The 14,991-nt window shown below is 38.3% G+C and overlaps 1 protein-coding gene across 4 annotated transcripts in view; it reads right to left on the bottom strand.

The window, feature by feature from the left end:
- hook3 (hook microtubule-tethering protein 3) overlaps nucleotides 1–13,600 on the bottom strand; it is a 29,134-nt gene extending 15,534 nt beyond the window's left edge. For 2 of the 4 annotated variants that reach the window (XM_051412704.1, XM_051412703.1), the window contains exons 1-9: nucleotides 13,416–13,600; nucleotides 6,410–6,495; nucleotides 5,991–6,063; nucleotides 5,583–5,633; nucleotides 5,257–5,389; nucleotides 3,507–3,574; nucleotides 3,260–3,322; nucleotides 2,575–2,658; nucleotides 1,475–1,537 (exon numbers count right to left, since the gene is read on the bottom strand). In XM_051412704.1, the coding sequence (XP_051268664.1) occupies nucleotides 1,475–1,537; nucleotides 2,575–2,658; nucleotides 3,260–3,322; nucleotides 3,507–3,574; nucleotides 5,257–5,389; nucleotides 5,583–5,633; nucleotides 5,991–6,063; nucleotides 6,410–6,495; nucleotides 13,416–13,472 (678 nt within the window). In that variant the 5' untranslated portion in view covers nucleotides 13,473–13,600. The remainder of the gene's footprint in view (nucleotides 1–1,474; nucleotides 1,538–2,574; nucleotides 2,659–3,259; nucleotides 3,323–3,506; nucleotides 3,575–5,256; nucleotides 5,390–5,582; nucleotides 5,634–5,990; nucleotides 6,064–6,409; nucleotides 6,496–13,415) is intronic. The other 2 variants (XM_051412706.1, XM_051412705.1) reach the window with 1 other exon arrangement.
- Nucleotides 13,601–14,991: the final 1,391 nt, after the last annotated feature.

Raw genomic sequence — 14,991 nt, 5'->3', positions numbered from 1 at the left:
CAGAGATGGAGGAGGACAGATGGATAAAAGGGAGCGTGGGAGGTGTAAAAAGGGATGGAAAGGATGTTTAGATAGAGAAGACAAGCAGAGAAGAGAAATAAGTTAGCAGGGAATGAAACCGAAAACTTTCAAATTGTATCTCTCAAGCTACTTTAATGTGCATGTAACATTTTCTTCACAGCATTCAGTCCGATAGGTTATTCACAATCACTGCAGCACTGAGTTTGGTAATAAAGCAAGCACACACCAAACACACTTCAACAAGGCAAACCAACAAACTCCAACATAGCACAGAGGGCTACATATGGTTTGATGTTGCCTTCTCAATGTGATAGACAGGGTATCAAACTCCACACAAAGCAAAGCAGAAGCAGTTTTTATGTACCACAATACTAACTATTTACTAGTCTGTTGTACCTCAGTTAATGTAAGTGCTGAACTGACATTAATGTTTTTTTCTTAAGAGAAAATATAAACATGCTTTTTTGGGAAAGTTACCTTTATATGAGCCTAAACTGGCTGATATCCACAAAACTAAATAGCATATGTAAGTGAAAGGGATATTATTTTATTTTCATTATACCTACAGTATCTAGACACTGAATTGTTATAACGCCTGTATAATCTATTTTGCATAATTCATTTTGTGTATTTTATAAGCCAATGTGTTTTTTTTTTTTAATGTTGTCTAACACTCCTGTGTGTAAAATGTATGCCATTTAAACGCCTGTAACACTGTTATGTGGAAGCATTCTAGGAGAACTTGCACCAGTGTGAAAATTCTCTCACTGCAACAAGCCTACATCACATCAAAGACGTGATCAGGACAGCTCAAAAAGAAGGAAATGGAGAGGAACTCAGTTATATTCATTCTTAAAACCAGAATAGGGTTTTCTTAAAAACATACTTAATTCCTATGAATATTGAGTTACAGTAGATGCTGCTGATCGCTTGCTGGCCAGAGTCCTGTTTTTTTTTTTTTATAACAAGATTCTTGGTGTGCTTTTTTTCATTTAAAATGGAAAAACAAAACTAAAATAGTGATATCACATATGAATAAATATTCAGTATGTGTAAATATTTGATATATATATTCAACAGCTCTGCCAAGAAATATCCCCTTCCTGCACCCAAAAGCCAAGCTCTTCCTCTTACTGTCTAATGTTGCTGTGGGAAAGCATGAAACACACCAAGGTAAAAAGGCTGAGAGGGATATTAGTGAAGGGGTGACAACTGACACACCCACACAAAACTGCAGTTGTGCCTGGTGTGCCTCAAGAGGACCACGTGTATACGTGTGCACAAACACTTGTGCACAAACGTGTACACACACATGCACACATAAGTAGGAGAAAGGGACTCTGGATTCCACAGGGGATGCTGGTGCAAGCAGACTGAAAAAAAATCCAGGACTTTTAGACACACCACACACCATGGATGGAAGAGACAGAGAGAAAAGAAAGTTTGGATTTACCCTCTCTTCTAGCTCATTAAACTCTAACCTCAGTCTATCACGCTCCTCTTGGACATGGAGGGCCTTTAAAGCAAGGCATACAGTATTGAAATAGTCAGGAAATAAGAGGACACAACAGGAGAGCAGGCACCGCTTTAAATGACAGCTCCATTTTTCTAGCAAAAACTGTGTCATTAGCAGAAAATAAATGTAAAATATGTATGTCCATTGTGATCAACTGCTATGAAGATAGAAAGAAATAGTGTGTTACTCTCCTTTTGCAAAAGTTCATCACTGTTAAGGTGAAAAAATAAAACAATCTGACAACGAAATAATTATAGGAAAGGTACATCAGTAGTAACAGAATCAGCCGTTTTGATACCATTACAGTGCAATTATGCAGAAAAGGGAGCTGCTTTTAAAGTGTAACCAATAAAATAGCTTTAAAAGTATGAAGTATGACACAATCAGTTATATAGTAAAAGAGTTACAAAATATAGCAGACAAAGTAAGAATAAAACTTCTAATTTGGTGAATGTGGGAATACTATGCGTTTATACAATGTTATTTTTCTCTACACTTTGAATATATTCAGCCTAATTAACTATATGACTAAAACAAGACAAGTGCTCATTTAGCTACAGTATGCCACACATATTTAGTCTTTTAGATGAAAAACCACTGAATTCCATTTACTTTTTTTGATAAATTTCAGTTTCAAATTGCATTACCTCAACACAGTTAACATTGCTCACATTTACAGTTCAAATTTAACAATATATATTTGATTAGAGCAACATTTTCCTAACAATAGTGATATTCGATTTTGATTTGATTTGAAAATTCTGTGATGGAACGCTTACAATTGTAATTTCAGCACCATGAATACACCAAATGGTCCTGTCATAATAACTTTAATCTCAATTATTCACATGCTCCCTTTTTTAGTAGTGAGCTACTGTAATAAATAACTGACCCACAAGACCTACTGGTGGGGTTTATGGTTTTCAGGTTAGGTCATTCAGACATGTGATAAGAGTACCTGCACACTGTGCTACGGTTTACAAAGCCAGTTATCAAACAGCCTAAAACATGGGGGGTCGCAACTACATAAAACCAACCTGCATGTCAAGCTCGCGACACCTCTGGGAGATCTCTTCCTTGGTAGCCAAAGCATCATTGAGCTCCTCTACTGTTTTCTTCAGCTGAGAACACAAAGAAACAGCAAATAAAGACCCTGCAGATTTGATTTGAATTCCACACAATTTGTTGTCCACTTGGATGCGACAAAAGAAACACTAATTTACATTTCATGGGCGTGTGGGATGAAGGGCTATACAATACAGTGTGACATGTTTGTGTTGCAGTTTGTACACAGTAATAATTACACAGGAGCGCAATGCTTCTGCTGAAGCTAGCTCTTCCACAAAAAAGGAGGGTGAGACACGAGGTGGAGGGAGTCTGGTTCATCTTTTACTGTGACTGTTGTGTGTTATGATATTGGTTTTGAGGTTTCAGTGGTAAATACAGATACTGGAGGGTGTCTGTGTGTGATTTCAAAGGGTTTGGCAAGCGAATGTTTAATACTGTACCTTAAAAATCAAGCTAATTTAATACAGGCAAGATACATTTAAACTTAAATACTTCCTGTTAGCATGGAACATATGGAAAGAATGAAGTTTCATGCAGTGAAAATATACCAAATAGCAATCAGCAAAATTCACAGAACATATAGCGTTCTTTCTGAAATCTGAGACCTTGTTGATGGCACTGTTAGTAAACAGAAATGTATTAAAGTCTCCATACCTGTCTGTCTAGATCCACATATGAGTCATTTCCTCCCATAACTGGAGTCTCTTTGCTCATCAGCTACAGACACACACAAAAATAAATTAGTGACTGCAAGAAGCTGTACACAGCATCAACACCTGTTACACCTTGATTCAGTAATGATGATGATAATGGTCTAAATCTGACCCATCGCACAATGCTATCATTATTAATCAATCATCACCAGCAGTTAATCAGAGGTTTAAATAGCATGATAGTTCACCTCTTGGATGGCTGTCATGACAACATGCTGCACGGACTCCTCCATCATCATTATGGTCTGGATGTATTCTAGAGAACACAGACACAGACAACAATATCACCTAATCAATCAGTCAATCCATTTATTTGATCCCAGAAGGGCAACTGGTTATGCAGCAGTTGGGTGCATACATTTAGCAAATATAAAACATAAAACACCATAAATTCATAAATACAACACTAAGACCAACAAAACCTAAACACACAAGTTAAAACATTAATGCAAATAACTACCCTTTCCACTTAGAATTTAAGAAGATGGCAGAGGGTATAAAGGTGTGTTTGAATCCATTTATTTTAGCTAAAGGAATCTGGTGGGTATCAGAAGACAGGAACTGAAACTGTTGTTGTAAGGGGTAGGAACAGCACATCAGACAGGAAGGATTCTGCTCTCTTATATATGTACATTATTAGAACAGTATATTAGATTGTTTGTTGTAAAGATCCTGCAGAGTTCCCTGTGCAGTGTCAGGTATTTTGCTGCACACACTGAGGGTATTTTTGTGCTTGACCTTGAGAGATTGATATCAACAGACAAAAGAGAAAGTGCGCACAGACTTGGGAACCTCACTGAATACCAAATCATCCCGATGCTCATATGCACTGCGTGCATGGATGTTAGTCTGCAAATTGCAGAGGGTAAAGAAATTGTTCGGTCCTGTTCAGTAGTTCTTTTTTGTTTTCCTTTTTTTGTAGCTTGATCACTAGAAGTAGTATCAGCCGATATCCATCACTGGGTCTATTTAAAGCCTTATATTCATAGTGTAGCCTTATTTATTGATCATTATTTATTATTCTTAACAAGATTGTATATATATATATATATTAAGTATTCATTAATTATTAAATTATGAATTGACAACTGTGTATTTACTTACTGTGTATTATTATGTATTTATTGGCACACAACATGTTCAACATGACACAACTTAAACCTCAGCCGGTTGTTGGTTATTGGCAGCAGCTCAGAGCTCCACAGTGTTTCCACAGAATGACAGTTAAAGTGTGGAGGATATATTTCTGTACACCATGTCTTATTTCACCATTTTAATTTAACTTCATTGTCCACCTTATTTTGGTGTTTTACTGTTTACTCACAAAATACTTTGTACACTTGTTTTTTCCCCTCATCTTTACCCTGACACACACACACACACACACACACACACACACACACACACACACACACACACACACACACACACACACACACACACACACACACACACACACACACACACACACACACACACACTGGCGGCCCCGCTTCTTTCTGCTCCTCTTTCCATATACAGGCTGTCTCTGCTCTGTTACTTTGGTCAGCAGTATGTTTTATAGTCACCCAAGACACACCTCAGGTTTTAAATGCTTTCACCCGCAATTCCTTTTTCCCAGCAGATAAGCCGTGCATTAACCAGGAGGCTTTTTAATTACATTGTTTATCAAAAACGCAACAGTTTCTTTACCTGCTCCTTGCTTGTAAAACATCTTCCAGATAACATCTCTCTCTCTGTTCTCTGCAAAATGCTAAAACAAGTCCCTGACTGTTAATATACCAGGCGGCCCACCCAAGTAAATCTATCTGTGTCAAAGACTGAATAACTTTCCTGCAGAATAAAATGAATGCGTCAACTGATCGGAGTTCAAACTAATTAGAGTGGATATCGGCCGATCAATCGGAGCAGCCTTAACACAGAGTAAGGAATATGCACCTTGTTTCTGTTCGCAGTTGACAGCACAGCCCAGTAGAAGTTGTAGCATCCTCCCAAGTTCTGCTGCGTCAGAATGCTCTCCAATAAGGTTAACATCTGGTAATGTGAAGTCGTTAATGTGCTGGCCTAGGATCTAGAAAGGGACAAAATGCAATAATGGAATTATTTCATTATATGAAAACTAGATTATCATGGCCTGTGTTGTGCATAAGGGACTACGGGCGGAGTAGTCACAACTTCGTTCATCGACACAGCTACTTGTGTAATGTTGATGCTGGGAACTGACCAAGTCTTCTTATTTCAAAATGAATAAGGTAAACTCTTACCTCCTGGTTATAGTCGAGGATTCCTTTCAGAATTTTCTTTAGGTTGCTGATCTGTAACGAGAGAACTTAAATGGGTACCTCTAGAATATCAGAAACAGCAATACAACTAACACAGGCTATACTGAAGCAAAGTATTAATGGTCACTCATAAAAAAGTTCAAACACAGATTAGTAATCTATGATTAACCAAAATCAAATAAATATTTTAATAGTAACAGTAGTCTTAGTGGGATCACGTATACGATTCAACATAATTGCAACATACAACATAGTTACCATTTCTGGATAAAGATATTATTCATTTACACTAGGAATGGTGTTCTATGTCATGCAGCTAATGGGGGAAATGGCCTCACAGAACCTTACCATGCATACCTATGAATAAAACAAAGAATAACTGATGCTTACCTTTAACCTCCAGTTGTCCCCAACCTCTGGCTTGATTCTACTAATCCAAGCATCATTGAAATACACTACATCTCTAGAAAATTCAGACAGAGAGGAGAATATGGATTAAACAGTGTGAAGTGTTTCTGAAGTGTCTTTTTGTGAATAAGGCACAAACAAAGTGGGCAGTTTTTGAGGGGGCTACCAAGAAGAGGCATCATCTCAATCTACAGGCTTAGGGAACTGAGAAATAAAGCTGAGTCTACAGTGATGGAGTGACAGCCTGACTGAATGTTCTAATACGTTTACTTAATTATTAGTTATTAATAAATCATTTTGACAACGCATTCTGGTATATTCCAATAACATAGAATTCAGTTTGCACAGGAACGCCACCAATAATGCCAAACAACATCATGCATTTTCAAATGAAAACTTACATTTTCTGTAGTGCTTGGGCCATGACGATGCCACTCGTCAAGTCTTCTACTGTCTTGCATGGAGCATCCACTCCAAATGTCTGGATCTAAATGACAAACAGAAACAAACACATTGAGCGCGGGGTGCCTCATAAAAGTCTACAATTACATCGAGTCGCGAGTTGGTCCACCTACAATAAGATCTGCAGAAGAGAGAATGGGACTTGGTTCAGAGGTGTGAAATACAGCGATATATGGAAAGTGTACTGATGCTTGCTTTTCACTTTCTGATCAGGAGACAGTGAAGGTAAACTACATTTTAAATCAGCATCAGGATGAATACATAAAATCTGTAATTTGATTAGACAGTTTTGTTATGCTAATTCTTGCTTTTTCACCCTCATTTTACTCTTTTCAGATATTTCAGCAAGCAGGGCTTGATGGTATATTACCACAACATATCTTTAAAGGGCAGGTTAACAGTCAGCTCACACTTGCTGCTCCTGCAAACTTCCTCTCAACTTTGCTTGTCATCATTGCTCAGTTTCTCTTACATCACCTTCATCACTTTTTTCAGACTTCACTTGGCATGTCTTAGTTCTCTTTCTGTCCTGCAAATCCCTCTCTAATGCTCTCCCTCTAGGCTAAAAGTCTGCTGCACAGACAGAAGTGAATAGTTTTCAGTCTACATGCCAAAAGTCCACGTGCCAGAGAGGGGCAATTGAGAGCAGGAATGTTGGAATTCTGACAGGAAGAAAATGACGAGGTTGAAATTCAGCCTGCACATCGTTCTGTCGCTCTCACTTTTCACATCGTGGCAGCTCTCAAGCCCTCAGTCGCCAATTTGCCAAGAGCAGAGAGCAACAAATAAGAGATTCAACAGAGTGTCTATAAACCAGGGACCCGGGCTGATGAAGGGTTTATGACGGATCCACAGGAAGTAAATGAACTGAAATTAACTGTCATCGTTTCCAACATAAAACTCATTTGAAATTCTTATGATTGGAAAGATTTTACAGTGAAAAGCAGCTAAAAGTGCTGGGTTGGTAATAATATGCAATTTAACTTGCCATCTAAATCCACTGCTATGACACTACAGGCTGCAGAGTCAATTTTCTTAAAATAAACATGATGCAACAACACCATCTCCGACTACTGAGCTGCTATAATCTGTTCTCAGCAAGTTTAAATTGTGTAAGTTTAAAAGGAAAAGTGGTTGAATAATTTATTTAATTCTTTAGAAGCAATTCCCTAGGTCTTTGATATGGAGCAGCATTTCATTAAGCCTGAAAACTATCTAAGGAGAGCCGTGTATTATTGCTTATATGCAGAGACAGAGATTAGTAAACAAGAAGACATTTGACACTGTACACAGGAAAGGACAAACCTGACATGGCATGAGGGCAACATGACACTCAAAATAACATCCACACTATCGCTTGATAAATCAAAATAACATCCACACTATCGCTTGATAAATCAAAATAACCTTAATGTTTTTAATGTTTAGATGAAGTGTATTTTACATGAACCTCAGATTTCTTTTGTGCCGCAATGACCACCAAATAACCTTAACGGGGTCACTTGGGGTCTAACCTGAAATTTTGTCAAGACTTTCCTTAAGCACACATTGCGTAAAACTGATCCAACAACAAAGTCCTGCTTCCTACATTGCTGCTGCAAACCAGATGATACTCACCTACACATGATGACACCTGATTATTATTCAAATTGCTAATTAGCTTTCAGAGTGCTTTCAGATAGCCAAGCATCAATAAGATAGCATCTCTGTGTATCAGTCGGGCAGTTTGTAGATAAAGCCGACCACTGTGCTAGAACAAATGCAGAAGCAAAACAATACCCCTGATTATATCACACCAACTACCAGAGAGAAGAAACTTGACACGCTTGAATTACCCATAGTGCTCACTCAATTATCGACCAATTCAACTAAACAGTACCAACTTTATTCTACAGCAAGATCAAGATTACACCCTGTCCTGCGATGCTCCGTTATCTTGTATAGTGGGATACATGCTAACTTCCTGTGTTTAGATACTAGTACAACACATTGCTGGCAAATGAGATGGCACTGCATTTTAACACGCATTACAATGGATGGAGTAGCAATTAACGGTTTGTCAAACATGCATTAAATTGCCCTTTTTTTAAATGCTGTATTATAAACATGTTATTAACAGAACTATACAATATACTGGGTGGGATAATTTAACAAGACAAATCACCTTTCTCCTGGAGTGAGAGTAATAGCGCTAAATGTAACTAAAACTAGACAAGCGTCACAGTAGACATGGTTGCCTATACACCTAATGCTCTGAACTTTGTGATGGCTCTCCACCACAGCCACATTTGGTCTGCACCTTTTTACTTTGCAGGAGAGAGGTGCAAGGAAAGAAAATAGGTCCTCTCAAAAAGACACAGACCACCCAAAAATGCCTCGACAGAGACATTTCTCCAAACATGACGATCAGTCCACAGCCATCAACAGACTGTTACGAAGCCTTTCTGAGCCAGAAACGAATCAATGGCCGAATGCAAAATCAATAGTTTCGGCCTCATGAGTTGAGGTATCAGATCAGACACCTCTACCAGGATTATACTTGAGATCTGACACATCCAAATCTGTTGCATTTTGTAGACAGACTTACTTTTATCCCCATATTGGTATATCCATCTACACTGTGTAAGAATCAATAAATAAACACCTTGTGTAAAACTGGATAGCTCGTGAAAGACTTCTGAATCAAGCTTCCTGTTAGGTAAACGCTGTGCTAAGGCTGAAATCAATGTGTCTTTGTGCGAGTGGTGTCCTTATGCTAAACCTCTAAGCTGTTGTTTCTGGATTAAATGTCAATGGCCTGTCATCCACGGTGTAAAAGGATTAATAGGAGCTATCCACACTTTGTTGATTTCAGTTGCAACATCAGAACTCTTCCCAGGTAGGTCCGGGCTAAACCATGTCCCCCTACGTCATCAGGGTCACCTCCAAATCAGCTTATTATGATTATATTAATCACTGAACCTTGAAGCACTGACTGCAGGGTGTAAAGGGGTCAACAAACACTGCACTGCATCTACTGGAGTAACATTTTCTGTTTCCCCTTCATTTCTGAACAAAACAACTTTAACAGTTACCCTGCTGTTCATAACTACTATTTTTTTTTTAATGTAATGTTCAACAATATCCAACTGAACGAGTAATTTTGTGGTTTTAGAACTGCAATATTGCCATTTCTGTCAACATTTCTCAAGCACAATTACTAATTTAGTACTTCTGGCCTTCCTTATATTTAACCATGGTGATGTGACTTCTTGTTGTTTTTAGTTAAATGCTATAATTTCATTTTCTGAATACATGTTTAACATTATACTATGTCACTGGAACCACACAATACTGGTTAAGCAGTACAGATGAATACTGGATGTCCACCACAGAACATCTTGTGCTATTTCTCTGCGCAGTAGCTTAGATCCTGTTAGTTCCCAATCTATGTTTAAAATCAATTAATCTGGAAACAAAGCATCATGTGAACTGAGGAATTTTGGGGTTGAAGTTTAACAAGATTTGCTCATGTTCCACAGTCTTGCCAGATTACAATCAGTATGCTTTGATCACATCATGCATAGCAATCTGGTAAAAGGGGAGATACAAGAGTTCAAGACTGCCTGTATACATTGGGGTTTATAAGTTACACCTGCAGTGAAAAATGAAAATGTCTGACATTGTATGAGACCTTAAAAAGTTTTATACAGTGGACCCTAGGGAGACAGAAAATGCATCACCGAAAGGTGGATTTCCCATGATACCCTCAGCTTTCTGAGTCACATGTACAAGAGCTGATATAATATCTGTAACAACATTTGCAGCACACAAAGCGCAACAAAATATAACATAAACACTAGAAATATGTGATGTAAACTATATTTCAAATCTATTAAAGGTGGGTATGTGTTTTTTTGAAAAAAACACAGACCTTAATCAAAGAAAAGATAACAACCAACAATCATACTCTTGAAAATGCTGGCTCCAGTACATCACGTAAGCATGGACATACACAACTCAGAGAAGGCAGACTGAGCTCAAAAAAGGAAATCCACACCTACGAGTTTATGGAAACTTTTGGAAAGAGAGGCAGTCAAGCTGTGGAAAAAGCATGTGTCACATGACTAGGACTAAAAAAATGGCCTGCAAAGCCTTTGCATGAACTCATAATTAATGTTATCGTTGTGAAGAGGATACGTGGCCCTCTAAACTACCAAATACCTACATTAGGCTGCATCCTACAGTACTTCAGTCAGCTACATAGTTATATATGTAGGCTATTTCTCCTGAAGGAAGATTAGTATACCAATGCCACACATGCCAACCTTGTACAACTTTGACAGTAACGGCGAATGTGCATGTGGTGCACGATGCAAGAGGTTTCAACTGCAAAACAATATGTGCAACAAAAATAACCATGACACAATGCAGCCAATGCATCTAGTTGTCTTACATTGGCTTACATTGCCATGTAAAGCATGAGAGCCATAAAGGTCGGTCATGATTATTTTTAAGTGGTGCTGCAATAGTTTATACGCTACACATCCAGTTATGTTTTTGTTTTATTAAGCAATATTTTACCTCTATATTTTAAAAAGGTATAAAGCTCATATGTAGGAAAATTATTAATTAAATATATTAATACACAAAACTTCACCATGTGTATTGACAACTGAAGTTACAAGCTAGCTCATGCATAGCAGGCACTGTGCTCGATTGAAATCAATTTTCTTGTATACCAAAATTTATATTCTAGACACAAATATGTTTATGTAGTCAAAAACAGGAAAGATTTATAATTGTTGTTAAATGACTACAATGTCATGAGATATAGTGTCATAATTTGCATCTCATTATCTTATTAGATAGAGTGTTTTTGTACAATGGGCAAAAACCATCAGATAACAATTACCTGATTAGTAACTTGTCAATACTTCTCTGTTTTTGTTTTAATCTTTTTTTTGGGGGCTTTATTGCTGAAACACGCATTACCTATGACAGAAATTGCCTACACTCATTGGAAAAGGAACTATGGGGTTTGGAATAAAGAGCAGCAGACCACAGGTCAGACTGACCAGATAGGACCAGCTCACTTTAGCAGGTGATGTGGTTGCCCCAGGAGGAAAGGAAGAGAGCTGGGATAGGTGCCATGCTGGCCATTCATGACAAAAAAAACTACAATTGTTAACACAACTGACTTAGTATTGTGGCTTCTAATAAGTCTGTTAATAACATACTAATAAGTCAATATAATATATTAACTAAAAACAACACACTACTTAGTAGGAGCTTTGTGTTTCTCAGTATCCCTTCAATCAAAACTACTCACCCTTCCTATTACTATTATTATTATTCCTGACCCAAGCAGAAACAGTTGCAGAGATATATTTACTGCTATTTCATAAGGAGGTACAGTCTCACACATTTTAGTAACAACTAGTCACACTCAGTGATGTGACTTCACAGTTAACAGGTATGTGAGGAATGTTTGCCAGCCACATCATTACTAGGAACAAGAAAGGCCATTCTAGGTTGTCATCCATGAGCCAAGCTATGACAACAAAAGGTGGAGGAGACAGATACAGAATGCAGATTGGACGTGAATGCGTGTGAATTGATTTTAGGTTGCTGACTACATTGTTGTTTTTGTTTTCATAGTGAAAATATAAATATTCACATGAAACATATCAGCTCTGAAAGACCTATTTCTCAATTTCACAAAAGGGAATCCACAAATTGATTTCAAGCATGCTTGCATGACATGTAAGGAAGCACATGACGAAGCAGGAGCAGGGTCACTTGCTTGTACTAAGCTCCACTATAACAGCAACAGATGCATGTTTTCACTATACACTACTGGCATAAATGTCAGTAGTGTATAGTAAGTATATGAAAACATGTATCTATACATGCACAGTTTCCATCACATGCCATCTCAACCAGTCCCTTCAAAACTCTGTTTACTCCACATCCAGAGTAATGCTTTGTGATGCAAGCTGAGGCATGATATGTATGTATTCAGTTGTTTCCCTTTCATTGCCTAAAAGTACATTACAGTTAAGATAGTTTGAACTTTAGTCAAACACTAAATGTCTATCAGCTTGGTTATCATATACACATCAGCAGTTGTTTTTTTCCCTCAGACTTCAATCTCTGCTTTGGACTAACTATTGAATCAAAGCACAAACAGTCATACCCACAACATCAGCACATTTAAGATGTACACGTTGATGTCAAGCTAAAAATATATCAGCTGTAGTCACATAGCTGCATTTCAACAACGTAAACATACACCAATCGGTAACATGTGATCCTACAATCTGATGCCTTATTCCTCTCGGCAGCTTAACGTTAGATATCTGTTTCAGGCTTTGACTGGAGCGGGTTAGAGTATCGTTATAACTACAAGCTCGGGAAAGCTAGCTTCCCTGTATGAGACATTTTTTTGATCAGAAAGAGGAATGGGGAAGGGAAAGGGAAAGCGGACATAATGATACACTGGGCAACAATGACAGGAATTCAGACTCAAAGCAGACACCGAGCTGTAACGGTACAACCTCAACCCAGAGGAAAAAGCCACCGTTAAAAAAGCGTTGAACCATAACAAGGCCAGCGTCTGCCGTTTGATCTGATCCCCTTACAACGTTACGACAGAGCGTTAGGAAAGTTGAGCCAGCTAAATACCCGATCGCAGAGATAACGTTAGGACCAAAATTACAGTCTTGGCTGGGTAGCTGGTTTGCTGGCGGCTAACAAGCAACACATCAGCAGCTAAAGCAGCAAACAGCTGGCCTGCATACGTAACCACTGTGAGCCCGTGTCATTTTCCCCTACCCTGCTAACGTTAGCCCAGCTAGCTCATCGAGCTAGCATTAGCCTCGTACGCTAGCTAGCATCGCCGGCGCCGGATAACTGTCTGTCAGCGCAAAAGAAGCATCAAAAACTTCATATTTGATGACCTACCCATGTCAGGAGGCTTTCACAGAGTTCCATTCGATCCAATGTCTCTGATGTACTCATCGTTAGCTAACGTAGACCGACTTTGTGAGGTGAACAGAGCCTGAAGTTAACAGTCGGCTTCATGTACTCCCGAGGTCTCTCGCTCTCTGGGTGTTCCACAATCTGTCGGCCAATAGTCGGGTTCGCTGCCTCACCAGTCCGGCGTCTGCCAGAGGAGGGCTGAGTGGGCGGAGTCTGCAGTGCACATAAAGGAAAACTCCCACTATTAAACAAAACAATCTTGTGGAACATTAATGTCATATAAAACGCGTGGATGAGATTTAGACAAATATGAAGCTGCGCTTTCAAGTGGCATATACAGCTACATTCAAGGGCAGACAAACAAACAAACAGGGCTGGATTGACCTGCTGATTTACCATTTCTGTTTTATAGTGCTTGAACGGTACATATCAACAGACAAATGCATTATTATTGTTAATTTATCAAAATACAAAGTAGGCTAATTGCCACGCAGTCATCTTGGGACATTAAGGGCCACACACCCCAGGAGAAAGAAAAGATGTGGGCAAAAAATAACTTGAAAGTCATCTGTTAGGGAAGTGGTTCCAAACCTATGGTAGCAGGTTAAATTAAAGGGTCATAAGATGATTACCAGCATAGGAAAGCACAAAATATATTTAACATAGACAAAATGACATTCCTGTTGTACATGTTGGATAATTGTACCTCTTCAGGACTGTATTAAAATAAAACACAGTAAAAAAACAATTACTTTGATAAAAGAGGTCACTGCAGACAGACATAGATAACAGGTGACACATATCATATGTGAACACTGCATCATTTTAAAAGACAAACAAAACAACTTATTGAGCGCATTCTTTCGTCAGCCATGTGATAAACACGGGTATGTCGATTTGCCATTTGGAGAGGGCAATTTGCTCCCAAAACAAAACAAACACATTGGCAAGCAACATGGGACTAAATTCATACCTCATGTAGGGGTAATTGCAAAAGTTTAATAAATGAACTCAAAAACAATCCCACCAAAATGGAAGAAGACTATAGTAAGAATAGATGTCTCATCTACACCTTCACTGAACATGTACCCGATTCGTTCCTTTTTTATTTATCTATTCCATTTATCCTTTAAGTTATTCTGTGAATTTGATTATCTTTTTCTGCGTATAGCATAAAGGAACTACTAACCTTAATTTAGTTTTACAGCCTTGTCTTGTATAATGATGAATACATTTTCTTGATTCCTTGATCTTGAGAAAGGCGGAGACAGTCAGTGACATAGGAAACACAACATAAATGACTTGTATATTGTAGGTGTCAGCTTGTATGAGGATCATGGTATCATATAACATATTTACAAAATGTATTTTGAGGTGTTTGATGTCATAAATCACTTGTGTTGTAAATTCAGATGCAGGTTGCACCAAAGCACTGACTCTTCCAGCAGCTGCAGTATTTTCCCACCAGAGTAATACTCTCACCTAACCGGTTCCCAGCTATAGAACATCAAAAATAAAAGACTGGTGATTGCTTAAACATGCCAGAGACAAAGAGGAG

Source organism: Dicentrarchus labrax, unplaced genomic scaffold (genome assembly GCF_905237075.1).
Source record: "Dicentrarchus labrax unplaced genomic scaffold, dlabrax2021, whole genome shotgun sequence".
Classification (NCBI taxonomy): Eukaryota; Metazoa; Chordata; class Actinopteri; family Moronidae; genus Dicentrarchus; species Dicentrarchus labrax.
Note: the sequence above shows the minus strand (reverse complement) of the source record. Positions and strands in the feature narration are given on the sequence as shown.